At 43.4% G+C, this 13,949-nt stretch overlaps 1 protein-coding gene across 1 annotated transcript in view; it reads right to left on the bottom strand.

The window, feature by feature from the left end:
• ANKRD27 (ankyrin repeat domain 27) overlaps window positions 1-13,949 on the bottom strand; it is a 105,989-nt gene that overhangs the window by 23,221 nt on the left and 68,819 nt on the right. The window contains 8 exon segments of the mRNA XM_073605799.1: window positions 93-215; window positions 311-355; window positions 2,895-3,014; window positions 3,120-3,179; window positions 4,533-4,730; window positions 7,105-7,197; window positions 9,564-9,679; window positions 9,796-9,878. Coding sequence (XP_073461900.1) covers window positions 93-215; window positions 311-355; window positions 2,895-3,014; window positions 3,120-3,179; window positions 4,533-4,730; window positions 7,105-7,197; window positions 9,564-9,679; window positions 9,796-9,878 — 838 coding nt within the window.

The raw sequence follows: 13,949 nt of genomic DNA, 5'->3' as shown, positions 1-13,949 counted from the left end.
AAATCAGCAAGGTCTCCCAGAATTATTGTGCTTCACATAATGAATACATATAAATACAATGATTTTTATGAATAAAACAAAACCAAACTGACCTTCTGAACAGGACCGCAGGTCCGGCACTGACACAATGGATGGCAAAACTCTTTCTTCCCCAGCAAAGAATCTTCCAGCTCATCCTCATAGTCATCATCAACCCACTCCAAGAGGTACCGCACCTAGGGGAACAGACCGGAATAAGCAAAAAGGAAACAAATGAAGCCTGTGCAAATTTTGTATCAGATGTCTGAGGAAAGTTCAATAAATGACCTACCATTTCCAAATCACCATCAGAAACGGCTCTTAAAAGTTTCTCAACCTGTAAAAAAAAAAAACAAAAAAAAAAACAAAAAAAAAACCCCAAAAAATCAAAAAAGCAGTAACTTGATAATTTAGGTCAGCCTTTCTCACCATTTCTCACCCTTTTTACCCCAAAGAAATATTTTTTAGGTCTTGGGAATAACTGCCAAAAATAATTTACCTACAGTTTGCAGTACATTAGCATTAAAGTAAAAGTTTGTTCTAAACCTAAGCAAGCCTAAATCCGCTCCCACCCCCCATTCTAAGCCATATAACAGGGATATGCAATTAGGGGACCTCCAGCTGTTGCAAGACTACAAGTCCCACGAAGCATAGCAAGACTCTGACAACCACAAGCATGACACCCAGAGGCAGAGGCATGATGGGATTTGTAGTTTTTCAACAGCTCGAGGTCCGCTAATTGCATATCCCTGCCCTATACTTACTAGCCTGTAAAGGAAAGATGTGTATATGTACCTATTCTAAGGGTGCTTCAGTTACATGATATCCCCAGCAGCTGGCTGCAGGGGAGAGAAGAGAGCAGCGACAAAAGGCTGCAGAGCCGGAGCAGTGATGTCACCCTTACACTAAAGCTACTTTCACACTAAGCCGCTTTACAGGGGTTTTAGCGTTAAAAATAGTGCCTGTAAAGCGCCTCTCCCGTCACTCCAGTGTGAACGCCCGAGTGCTTATACACTGAGGCGGTGCGCTTAGGGGACGTTAGAAAAAGTCTTGCAAGCCGCATCTTTGGGGCGCTTTAGGAGCGGTGCATACACCGCTCCTGAAGCGTCCCTGCCCATTGAAATTAATGGGCAGCGCCTGCTAAGCGCTTCGGTAGCGGCACTACACAGGCGGTATTAACCCCTTCTTAGGCCGCAAGCGGGGGTTAAAAGCGCCCCACTAGCTGCTGAAAAGCGTCCGAAAAGCGCCGCTAAAATGATGGTAAAGCACCACTAAAACAATGGTAAAGCACTGCTAAAAATAGTGGTGCTTTACCACCGACGCCCCCACTGCCTCAGTGTGAAAATGCCCTTAAGCTCCTTTCACATTTCTGCGACTTGAGATCCGACTTGGAAGACCCCAAGTGGCAGGACATGTGAAATTCTATGCATTTCTGAGAGATATTCCTACTGACACGACTGAAGTCGCTGCGACTTCAGAAAAGGTTCCTGAACTACTTTGGTCCGACTTTTGATGCGACTTTGGTACAGAAAATGAAAAGTAAGGCCACAGTCACACTGGAAATCATGCGACTTTGGAGATGCACTAATGTAAAAGGAGCTTTACTATGGGACATCTACTGTTGGCTGTCCCTCCACGTGACTGGACCAGAGCACCCTTGGATTAAGGTAGGTATACACATCTTTCCTTTACGTGTAGACCAAACTGCTACTTTAACAATTAAATTGCAGAACGTTTTAAATTATAATGAATAGTCATACCTAACATATTTCACACCCTGAGCAAATCATTTTTAACACCCCCCCAGCTCTGTACAACAACATTGCTCGTAATAATCTTGAAGTTAAATGAATAATAGCAGCAGAAAAGAAATGCAGTACAAAATACAGTAAAAATGATATAGTGTTCCCCAACATTAGAGGTCAGCCTAGAAGTGATGCCTGCAGCTATTATCCCAGTATCTTTTATTTTTCAGCAGGTGATTCTTTTTTTTGTAAAAGCCATCCTAGCGGCTGATTAGCTGCTAAACTGCTTTTACAGGCACCGGAAGGGGACGTCTCTCCTTCCTGCCGCCCACTGATGCCTCTCCGGGCCCTTCCATGTGATTGGAGAGCCTGGTATCTGATCCAGCGTTTTAGCCGAGTTATCGCAGTGCTGGCCGTGGACCAGACGGTCCCCGGCCATCCCTATGCTCCTGGGGGGCCGAAAGCAACGTCATGACCTCACTTCCAGTTTTTTTTTTTTTTTTTTTTTTTATCTCATGCTTTCTAGGATAAAGGACCCCAGATCTCTCCATAAAGAGGACCTGTCATGCCTTATTTCTAGCACAAGGGATGTTTACATTTCTTGTGATCGCGATAAAAGTGATCAACAAAAAAATTCAAGTGTAAATAAATATATAAAAAAAAAAAAAAATGTAAACCGCCCCTCGTACAGAAACAAACACGTAGGTCACGCCCGCAAAAAAAAAAAAAAAAAAAAAAAAAAAGAAATCGCTGCACAAATACCGTGTAGCAACACCCACCATTTTATTCTCTAGGGCCTCCGCTTACACTATATATTTTATATAAATAAAAATAATGTTTAGGGGTTCTGAGTAAATTTTCTAGCAACAAAATGATGATTTGTACATGTAGGAGAGAAATGCAAGACTTGGCCCGGTAGGGAACTAGTTAAACTTAAATTGTATTGTTTCTTAAACACTAGTCATTGTTCCAAAAAAAAAAAAAAAAAAATGTACTTGTAAAATACACCTATGCACACACATACTTCCAGAGAGCTTATGCAAAGCATCCATATATATAGTTCTAGGCAAATATGGAGTCTACCTCCTAGTGAAATGAGATGTGATCCAACAGAAATTCATATAAATTTACCTCTTTATATTTGCTCTTAGTGTCTTCCTGTCCAGCACTGGTGGACAGCGAGGAGAGGCTGGACTCCGACGAGTCTCTGCTGATCGTGTCAGCAGACTGAGGTGGTGAGCGGCTGGGGGACTTAACCAAGACCCACAACAAAAAAAAAAAAGATAAGGGTGGTAGAGTTGTGAATACATAGAGCCAGGGCAGGTCTCACTGCAGAACTAAAGATGTGGTCCTTACCTCGGAATGACTCGGCCTCCTATTGTTGTCAGTGTGAGCCGTCTCCATGATGGACAGAATCTATGACACAAAATAGGAAAGGGTGTTGAGTCTAGCAATTCACAAGGCAGCAAATGACCGATTTTAAGGGACCTTTGTCCTCTGACGCTCATGCTGAAGTGCCAGGTTCAAAATAATTGAGGCCGGGTTCACACACAATATCTATATCTATCTATCTATCTATAGAGATATCTCTCTCTATAGAGATATCTCTCTCTCTCTCTCTCTCTCTCTATAGAGATATCTCTCTCTCTCTCTCTCTATAGAGATATCTCTATCTATATCCCACCTTTGGAAAGGGTCTTTGGTTTCCGATTCAGGTGCGAATTCAGGCAGAAATTCGGACCCGATTCGCACCTGAATCTGTGAACAGGGACAGACGGGACCCCCTCCTGTGAATCGTGGCCGCAGCATGTGTGAACCCAGCATAAAGCTTAAAAAAACATTTCATTTAAACATTTGAGACTAATTTTTTTTTTTTTGCACTTATCGAACAGATGTAACAAAAAACTTTTTTAATGGTGAATTTAAAAAGACAAAAAAGGAGCAAGTAAGGGATGATCATTATTAATTCACAGAAAGTTCATTTACAAGCTTTTTCAATGCAGTTTCTTCAGCTAACCCATAGTGCTCTGGGAATCTTGTCACCATGTATGAAAGGCATTGTACATTTTCAAAATGTTTTTGATGTTTTAACTAGATAATTGCGTAGTTACATTCCCTGTGTGGTTTGTTTGCCTTACCTTGTAATGACTGGCTCACTGCATTTTGTAGTGTCATGGCCAATTGATTCCCCCACGTCCATATATTAATCCACCTAGCTTGTCCCTAGGGACAGGCAACTTCTTGTTTTTGGGTCAGGCATCACCCAGTGCATGCCTTGCCGTTTCCTCTGCGTTGTATGACACATATGGTGGGAGTGCTAATGTGATGAAAACACATTCCTTTCAGCCCTGAAAGCTCTGTTAATTGCTCTGCCCGTTTGTGTCTTTTAGATCTATTTACTATTTAGATCTCACCTGCACTAGCACTAGACTGAGAGACCTAGGGATTGTGGGATATGTAGTTTCTTCACAGGAAATGTTGGTTCTCAGACTACAGAGATCCTGAATTAACCTGTGCAGTGCCATGCTGCATGCCTCATGATTGAACATAAACAGAAACCGTTTGCGGGAGCCTGATGATTTACTGTACTTTAGGCCAACAAATGACACCATGAAAACTACATGATCATGCATATCTTATGCAGATGAAAAACACAAGTTGCAGGTGGGAAGGTTTATAATGTCTTTAAATGTTTATTAGTTCACATCCACGTTAACAGCAGCAATCAAACATCCCACAGGCACGTCAATGTTCAGTGTGATCTATTACCTTGGAGTTCAGTGCACACTGCAGAGGGGTCTCCTTCCTTCTGTTTAGGATGCTGGTGCTGGCTCCATTCTGTAGCAAGACTTCGATAACCCCCTGATATCCCCAGCGGGCAGCAATGTGCAGTGCTGTGTCCCCCTTTTCATTAACGCAGTCCATTCTACATAAATTCCCATCACAATACACTAAAGCCTTCACACACTGGAAGAAAAAATGACAGCATTGCTATCACAGGTTGGCAAGTCTTATAGAAACATTAAAAATGCATATTCGTTGGTCTCTTTAGCTCCACATATTCACCTTCAATTCACTCATCCTACTGCTAAAAGCAGAAATACCTGGTACCCCGAGACGGGAGAGCGTAGGGCTCACTTCCCTCCCTACCAAATGACAGCAAAGGTGGATAGGTGATTGACCACTGTGTTCTTCTATGTAAGCTCCAGCTAGGATCATTTTGAAGTTTACACAATGCTTCTTTCTCTCCTTTCCAATGGCAAACAGGGAAGCAAAGGAAAGTTACTGGGGGAGCCCACTTTAAAAAAAAAAAAAAAAAACTATTGCTTTGCCCTTCTCAAAGCACCATTTGTGGTCTTGTGCTGCTATCCAGGTGTCAGGGAAATAGTCGTAGAAGAACTGGCAATGTTGCCAATATCCATTATGAGCGCATCTGGCGAGCTTCCGTGCGAAGTGGCACACGCAAATGCGTGATGGTGCAAACAGGTGAACGCACTTGCGCAATGGCGCACACACACGGCGTGACAGATGCTGGCGCCCACTGGCTTGCTGCGGTGAGCATTACATTGCTGGATTATCGTCAGCTCCCCCGTCTTTCCTGTGCTCCTGAGTATCCTGACCTTTGGACCTCCCGTTACTGACCCGGCTTGCCTTGACCTGTTTATCCTGATCTCCTGGTTTGACCTCTGGCTTGTATTCTGACTCTGCTCCTGTCTGCTTCATCGTGTTTGACCCCGGCTTGGCTCACCGACTCTGCTACTACCTGTCTAACCGTGTATGACCCAGGCTTGTTCCAGTTCTGCTATCTGAATCCACCTCTGACCGACCTACCGTGTATGACCCCTGGCTCCTGGTTCTGTTCCCGGTCTGCTCCACTGCTAAGTACGTCTGGTGCCATCCAAGCACACCTGCCTTACAGTGCATCCTGCCTGTTCCAGCTACTCCAGTGATCAGCTCATCAGACCTCAGCAACTGGCAAACCGTGCTTCTTTGGGCACGGCATTCCCCGTACCACCGTCAGTGGTGCGCTGCACTCAGCCCCAAAAGGGGCCCTCTCAGCACCTCGGCCTCACACCTGGTACGTGGAACCAGGGTTACTGGACACAAATGATCAGGTTCCTACAGGACCAGATGGGCTCCCCACTAACCCTCTGCCCCAAGTAATGCCTAGAAGAAACACTCTTTATGGCCAGATTGTTAACCACTTGCCACCCAAGCCAATTCTGACACTTCTCTCCTACATGTAAATTTTTTTTTTTTTTTTTTAAGAAAAGTACTCAGAACTCCCAAGAAAAAAAAATTATATTAGAATTATATTATAATATATATTTTATGAATGCCAACATGTACTGTGACATACTGAAGAAAAAGCATGATCCCCTCCCTTCGGAGACTGGACCGCAGGGCAGTATTCCAATATGATAACGACCCCAAAGATGCTGAGGGTAAAGGTGATGGGCTGGCCAAGCATGTCTTCAGACCTAAACCCTATTGAGCATCTGTGGGGCATCCTCAAAACGGAAGGTGGAGGAGCGCAAGGTCTCTAACATCCACCAGCTCCGTGATGTCGTCATGGAGGAGTGGAAGAGGACTCCAGTGGTAACCTGTGAAGCTCTGGGGAACTCCATGCCCAAGAGGATTAAGGCAGTGCTGGAAAATAATGGTGGCCACACAGAATATTGACTCTTTGGGCCCAATTTGGACATTTTCACTTAGGGGTGTACTCACTTTTGTTGCCAGCGGTTTAGACATTAATGGCTGTGTGTTGAGTTATTTTGAGGGGACAGCAAATTTACACTGTTATACAAGCTGTACACTCACTACTTTACATTGTAGCAAAGTGTCATTTCTTCAGTGTTGTCACATGAAAAGATAGAATAAAATATTTACAAAAACGTGAGGGGTGTACTCACTTTTGTGAGATATTGTAAATATTACAAGATTTGGATTAGATGGGTAGAGAATACAGAGTATAGATAATGAATATGTATAGATAATGAATAGGCCATTTTTTAAATGTTTACTTTACAGGTACAATGTACTACTCATTGCATATATTTACTCTGTACTAAAATGAACCGCAAACCATTCATAAATAGGTGTTATTGACGACTGTCTCTATGTCACGGTCATAATCTACTTTTTGGATATCGGTACCGCATTCGCTGTTACCTCTGATATGTCTATTCTGTATGAAAATGTCACCTTTTATTTTTTCTGTTATGGTGCTTGTTCCACTGTTGATCGTTTGACTCTTTTTAATAAAGAGTTTGTTTTGATCAAAAAAAAAAAAAAAAGTTTTTATAAAGTGTGTAGAGTGTAGTTCCCAAGCAAAACTTACATCTTCATGTCCATATGTGCAGGCCAGATGCAGACAAGTGTTCCCATTGTTATCCTGAATATCCTGGCTTGCCTTATAATGTAATAAGAGCAGCTAAAAAAAAAAAAAAAAAAAAAAAAAAAAAAAAAAAAAATATGTTAACAGCCCAGAAAATTATAGACTTAAGCACACAGGCTCTTGCTCATCCTCTATTCGTGATGCTGCAGGTTGTTCACATGGGCAGAGCAGAGATCAATGAGCTCCATTGAACAATATAAAGCATCAATACAGCTCAATCTCACTCCAATGCTTGAGTCTTTTTAAAGTAGTGCCATCATTTATTTAACTTCAGCCAGAATTCCGTATAGTCTTTATTGTAATTTAAATAAAAAAAAAAAACTGTAAAGATATTTAGCAAATACAAAATATTGTTTTTGTGTTTTTTTCCTTAGAAACATTAGGTGGCACTCTAGTTCCTTTTTCACATTTAGCATTGCATCTTTGCTGATAACATTTTGAAGGCTTACAGCTGCTTATGCTGGCCATAGACGGTTCGAATCTCGGCCAGTTCAGCAGGGAGTGGCTGAGATTTGAACCACGTATGGGCAGGCTGGCTATATCCAAGTTGGTCGATCGATTAACTTTGGTAGAACCAGCATTTTGGATTTTACATGCGAGTATCGCTAGCTGCTATTATAGCTGCTAACAGTAATCGCTGTGTTCTCCCGGCAAGGACGGCTACCCCCGTGTTCCCCCCCCCCCCCCCGCTGGGAGAACACAATGGCTCTACGGGAAGCATTGCCCCATCAATATGGCTGAAGCAATAATTTTTTCCTGCGTGGTTGCAGGAAAGAAAAAAATTGCTTCATCTATGGCCGGCTTTAGTAAGTAGTAAACACCGCTTGGTCACTTGTACCTACAGGTAAGCTTATAGTTTACATTTACCTCTAGGTACAATGAATATCTTCCAAACATGCACCGCTTAAGTGATACTCACAATTTCCGCAGCCGGTGACATCACCGACGCATGCACACTGCGCTCTGAATTGAGGGCACACTGAATGTTTATTGCAGTCACATTTTATATTATTAATCATATCAAAAGATATATTTGTGTTGGACTATTGACATGTTTTAATTTGTGTTTATATAGACGCATCATTTATTGACATTTGTTGCCCATTATGCACTTTAAATTTTTTTTTAGTTGCGCGATGCATTGTTGTATATACACTGAATGTGCCATCAATCCAGAGCACCGTGCCACGGTCATGTCTCCTGTGCGCATGCGCAGGAGTGAGATCATCGCAGCTCAGCCATTGAAATGGCCGGAGCCCGCCTTGCATATTGTGCCACAGTAGTGTCTTATGCCTCGCTTCAAATCCCCCCTGCAGTAATATTCTCTGCCATCCCCCACCACAGCGGTGTCCTCTACCCCCTTTCACATCATCACCCCCCAGTAATATACTATGCCCCCCACTGTAGTGTCCTCTGACCCCACCCCCCGTACAATAGTAGTGTCCTGTGCTCCCCCAAAGCTGTGTCCTCTGATATCCCCCATCAATGTAGTGTCCTCTGCCCCCCCCAAAGCACTGTCCTCTACATTCCCCCCTTCCCCACACACCCAGTAGTGTTCTCTGCCCCCCCCCCCCGTAGTGCCCCCTGCCTCCCACAGAAGTGTCCTCTGCACCCTTCCTCCACACACAGTAGTGTCACCTGCCCCCCCCCCCCCCCCGTAGTGCCCCCCATAGCGGTGTCCTCTCTGCAACCCCCTCCCCCCCACAGTAGTGTCCTCTGCCCCTCTATTGTCGTTTCCTCTGTCGCCCCCAAAGGAAGAAGTGTTGACAACACACAGCTGTAGGTAGCTCTCGCCTACCTTACAGCGGCTGTACATTACAGGAGGAGTGAGAGGCAGCACAGTGCTGGATGGAGGGCGGGACTGGGAGCTGCTTTAGTTAACCAATCGCCTGCTGGTTAACTTGCAAAGTTAACTAAAGCAGCTCCTGGTCCCGCCCTCCATCCAGCACCGTGCTACCTCTCACTCCGCTTTGCTAGCGAAGGGCAAGCGGCGCCGGCGGAGACTGGAGGAACAGCTCGGCACAGACCTGATCGTGATCTACCTGTCGGCTTCCCACGATCGACGGGTTGCTGACCCCGACTCTAGTGCAAAATGCTTTTCTGGGATTGTAACATTTGCCCTGTGAGGCCTGTACCTGCCTCCTGACACATGCCTGAACTCTATGAACATGTACTTCTCTGCCCTCTATCAGTTCTTGAAGTATAACACTGTCAGAGCTCGATTGTGCCAAATGAATGAGAACACAAAGTGACTCACTCCTGTTCAGCCCTTTATTTGCAACTACACAAAAGGATCATTAACACGGCGAGCCAGATTTAAGATTTCAGCACACTGTGAAAGATAAAAAAAAAATACTATATTGATAGAGGAAGTGTACTGTGAATGTGAATTTTCAACTTACTGCTATTTTCTGGTGGCCCTTCTGGCAGGCCAGGTGTAGTGGCGTAGACCCGTGGTAATCTGTGGCATTAACCACTCCTCCTTTAGAGATCAGTAGATCAATAAACCGATACTGTCCTACAAAACAGCACAACACAAGGCACTTTAAGTATACAAAAAAAGAGTAAATGTCAGACAGACGGCGACTCTGTTTTTTATTTAAGCAGCACATAACAGGGGAGCTCAGGTCTTACCGCAGATGGCTGCAATGTGAAGAGGGGTGTAACCTCGATCATCTCGAGATAATGGAGTGACAATAGATATATCATTTAACTTCCTATAGAGAAAAAAAAAACTAAATGTTTTACAGTAAAAGAGATTTGTAGATTAAAATATCATTAACAACAACTTGCATTTCTATTTGCATTTAAATTGGGGAACCGATAAAAAGCCGGATACACAATGAGGATGGATCAGTGAAGGACTGGAGAGACTCGGAATCAGAGCACTCATTGGCTGATGGATCAGAGGACTCCAAGGTCCTGGTTTTTGATTAGATACAAAATCTGCAAGGGAAGGCACGGGAGACCCTGTTGGGTCAAAGTCAGCAAATAACCTGTTAAAAAGGACCACAATGTCTTGCCTGACTATAGTAAAAACCACACAGCTGAGTAGGCACAGGAAACAGAGCTAAGGAAGAGTCAGAGGAAGGGTTCGATTCCTGGCTGCAGACATCCATGACATAGGTGGGCCTGCTGCAAGAAGCCCCATAGTCATTAGTAGACTGTGAGCTAGGGCCCCCAGTAGAGCAGCACCCCCCCCCCCCATCTAGCATTAGCATGTGGAAGTAAAGCAACTTACAGATATGAGGCAAGGCCTCAGGTACTTGCCAAAACCTAGACAGCTCTAGCAAATGAAGATTGGATGGCTGTAGGTAGGTAGCAGGAATGGACTGAAGATTGAAGTTCCTTGTGGCTTTTGTCCCCCAAGCAGGAGCAAGGAGATACTTCCTCACGGAAGGAGCACGCATCATGGAGAACATCAGCGCTCAAACCCACAGTGTAAATCCCTTCCGTGGTGGAAACCAGTAGAAATTTCCAAAGTTCGAAATTTCCAAAGTTCGAAATTTCCAAAGTTCGAAATTTCAAAATTAGGAAATTCCAAAACGCAAACATTTGAAAATGCAAAAATAAGAATGGAAATCTGAACTCTCAAAAGAATGAAAATCTGAAAATTAGAAAACTCGGAAATCTGAAATAACTAATAATAAATATTAAATTATAGGTATTCAAATTTCCTTTCAAATTTGGCTGTTAGTGAACGTATCTGAACGAATTATCTGAAATAACGAATGTCGTATCTAAACGAATGGAACGTAACAATCTAATAATAATAAACAATAAGAATATTAATAATAAAACCCTTTTATTATTATTATTAATTTGTTCCATTCCATTTGTTTAGATGCGGCATTAATTATTTCAGATAATTCGTAACTTCAGATAAATTTGTATTCGTTACGTTGACAAACAGCCATATTTGAAAGGAATTTCCAATACCTATAATTTAATTAATAATTTAATAGTTAGTTATTATTAGTTATTATTTCGAATTTTACTGATTTTCTTTCTTTTTTTTCAGATTTTCGAATTTCCGAAAATTCAGAATTCGGAAATTTGAAAATTCGGAAATCTGAATTTCCGAATAAGGCAAAAAAAACGAATGTAACGAAAACAAACAAATGTTTTGCCAGTGCATATGTCTAGAAACCAGCAGGAGTGAGATATGTGAAAGGGGCTCGATGACCTTTGTACTTGAGGTATCTCTGGATTCTCAGCCTGACCAGCGCACTCAATGTGAGCCTCTGTGGCAATGTCATGGAAAGCGCTGTGGTAATGTCAGCGTCTCTGGACCTGGAAAGAGCTGTGCGGCTAACCTGTTACCAAAACAAAGTCTGGAAAGCGCCTTCTGCGGAACCCAGTTCTCAAAAGGTCACTTCAAGGCTATCCCCAGAGCATCCAGTCCAAGGAGATTCAGTCGCAGCAGTCCAAAAGCTAGTGGAGTCAACAGTAGCCATGCGGCTCCAAACTTGACTCCTTGCCTGTACCTCTGGTTCTCCTTTAGGTGCATGCCTAAGAGCGAATCCCCGCAGTTCTGTTTTGTCAAATGAAAACTAACAGGCCGCACACTGAGGCCGTCACTGATGTGAATCCTCTACTTATTACATTGAGCCAGGGATTATACTAATGCGATGTGCACAGGAATCGCACTGCAGTGATTCTGAGCAGTGCGATTTGAGCCCATCAGGCACCTTTTTTTGCCTCACTGAAATCGGTTTTCATGGATGTTCATACCCGTGCGATCCGATTCTAGCAATCGCACTGCGTTCTGCAACCTGCATCTGCAGCAGATGGTATGAACGCAGTGCATTTGCTATGCGGTGCGATGCGGGAAACGCAGCGACTCCTGTGCGTTTCCCGCATTGCATCAGTGTTAACCGAGCCTAAAGCTGGTTTTACGTTGGTGATGGCATTGGTGTGTGAGACATTAATTTCTACTTAACAAGCAGTCCAAAAGCTAGGCTACATACGGATGGCTGTGCTGGATAGCTACAATTGTAGAGACCAGCTCTAGAAGCAGTGTACATGAGTCTTGATCATAGAGAAAAAAAAACAAACTACGTGAGTAAAAATAGGTTTGTCTTTTACACAGCAGAGCTGAAGAAAAGACGTCTATCCTCCTAGGACACTAGCAAAAAAAAAAACTGAGGCAATCTGGCAGTAGTAGGGTTTATTCTGGACTGGCCTAGAATTATTTTGGTTGCCTGTAACCAATCGTGCTGTGGGTGACAGCATAACCTGAAGGTTAATTATTTCCTGTGTCCCTCAAATGACAAGAAATACATTTTATTTTATTTTTAATTATAATGAGATTGTATTATTGTGTCCAATTAGGATGTGAACAGTGCTTAGCAAAGTACCACAAATAAATAAAACAAAAGCCACTTTACGGCTAGTGATAAACTGGAGTACATTAGAGACTATAAATAATGGACTCATGTGATGTACATTATGTAAGTGATATTGTACACAGAACGTTATACATATTTGCACAAAGGAGTTTTAAAACTATATAAACATGAGGCTCCTTCTTTAAGTGGAAATCTATTATCCATATCATCTCCAACACAGATGATTTTATTGTCCTGTAATATGACGTTCCGAAGCTACAAAAAAAAAAAAAAAAAAAACGAGCAAGGCCAAGCTTGGTTGCTGATCAATAGAGAGCCCCGTTACCTCGCGAAGCATCGAGAACACCCTGTTCCAGAATGCCTTAATTTTAGGGCACTCCCACCATATATGCAACATCGAACCCTGCAATGAACAGCCCCTGAAGCATTCCGAAGTTGGCGTAGCATACATCCTGGCCAGGCGAGTCGGGACCAAGTACCATCTGGTGAGTACCTTGAATCCGGCCTCAACCAGAGATACGTTGATGATTCCCTTATAGGCGACCTGAGCCTGGCAGACCAGGTTTACAGGTCCTCATCACAATTAAGGGTCCCTGTCCCAGGCCAGCATGTACGGCTGTTTCTGAGGTGGGGCGAGCAGCAACTTATACATCGTAGAGATGCCCCTCTAGTGCCCTGATCCCTAGTGGACCATTGAACGTATGTAGTCGATGAAGGGGGTTCTCTTGTCAGCCAAATTGAGCGTAGGAAGTGAAATTTGGAGAAAACTGAATTTTTCTGTAAATGAGCATTTTTAGGACCGAGGAACAATGAGAGTGGGTGAAGGTGCCTCTATGAGTGAAGAAGTGGCCTATATGATACAAGCCCTTGTCTGTCAACCACTTAAATGCCCCTATTTCCATACCGGGGGGGGGGGGGGGCGGGGGGGCAGGATTATGAAATGTGTGCCAACTGGGTGAATGCAGAAATTAGTGATGGATTAGGTCCAAAACGATCCCATAAAGCAAAAGGAGTGGGATAAGTTAGGTGCTCTTATTAAGGGGCGACCTTTTAAACGGCGCCATAGTAAATAATTGATTGGAGGAGGGGATGGCCTGATGTTCCATCTGAACCCATTTCGGTCTCTCGTGGTGAGAGTACACAACCGACAGTTGCATCAGTTGGGCTGCCTTATAATACGCATAAAAGTCGGGTACACAAAGACCTTTTTTCGCCCTAGGAGCGAACAAAGTTAACCGAGCTAATCTATGGCCCTTCGTGCCTCAAATAAGCTTTAAAACTTTGGACTGAAAATGGCGTAAATCCGCCCTTGAGAACGACACCGGTAAGGATCTAAACAAATAAAGATGTTTGGGCAGAAGAGTCATTTTGACTGCGTGCGTCCAACCAAGCCACGAAAGACCATTTAGAGCCCAGCTAGAATGTAGCAAGCTAGAA

The sequence above is a fragment of the Aquarana catesbeiana genome, linkage group LG11 (assembly GCF_042186555.1).
Source record: "Aquarana catesbeiana isolate 2022-GZ linkage group LG11, ASM4218655v1, whole genome shotgun sequence".
In the NCBI taxonomy this organism is placed as follows: Eukaryota; Metazoa; Chordata; class Amphibia; order Anura; family Ranidae; genus Aquarana; species Aquarana catesbeiana.
The sequence above is the reverse complement of the archived record's forward strand: the minus strand, read 5'-3'. Positions and strand labels throughout refer to the sequence as shown.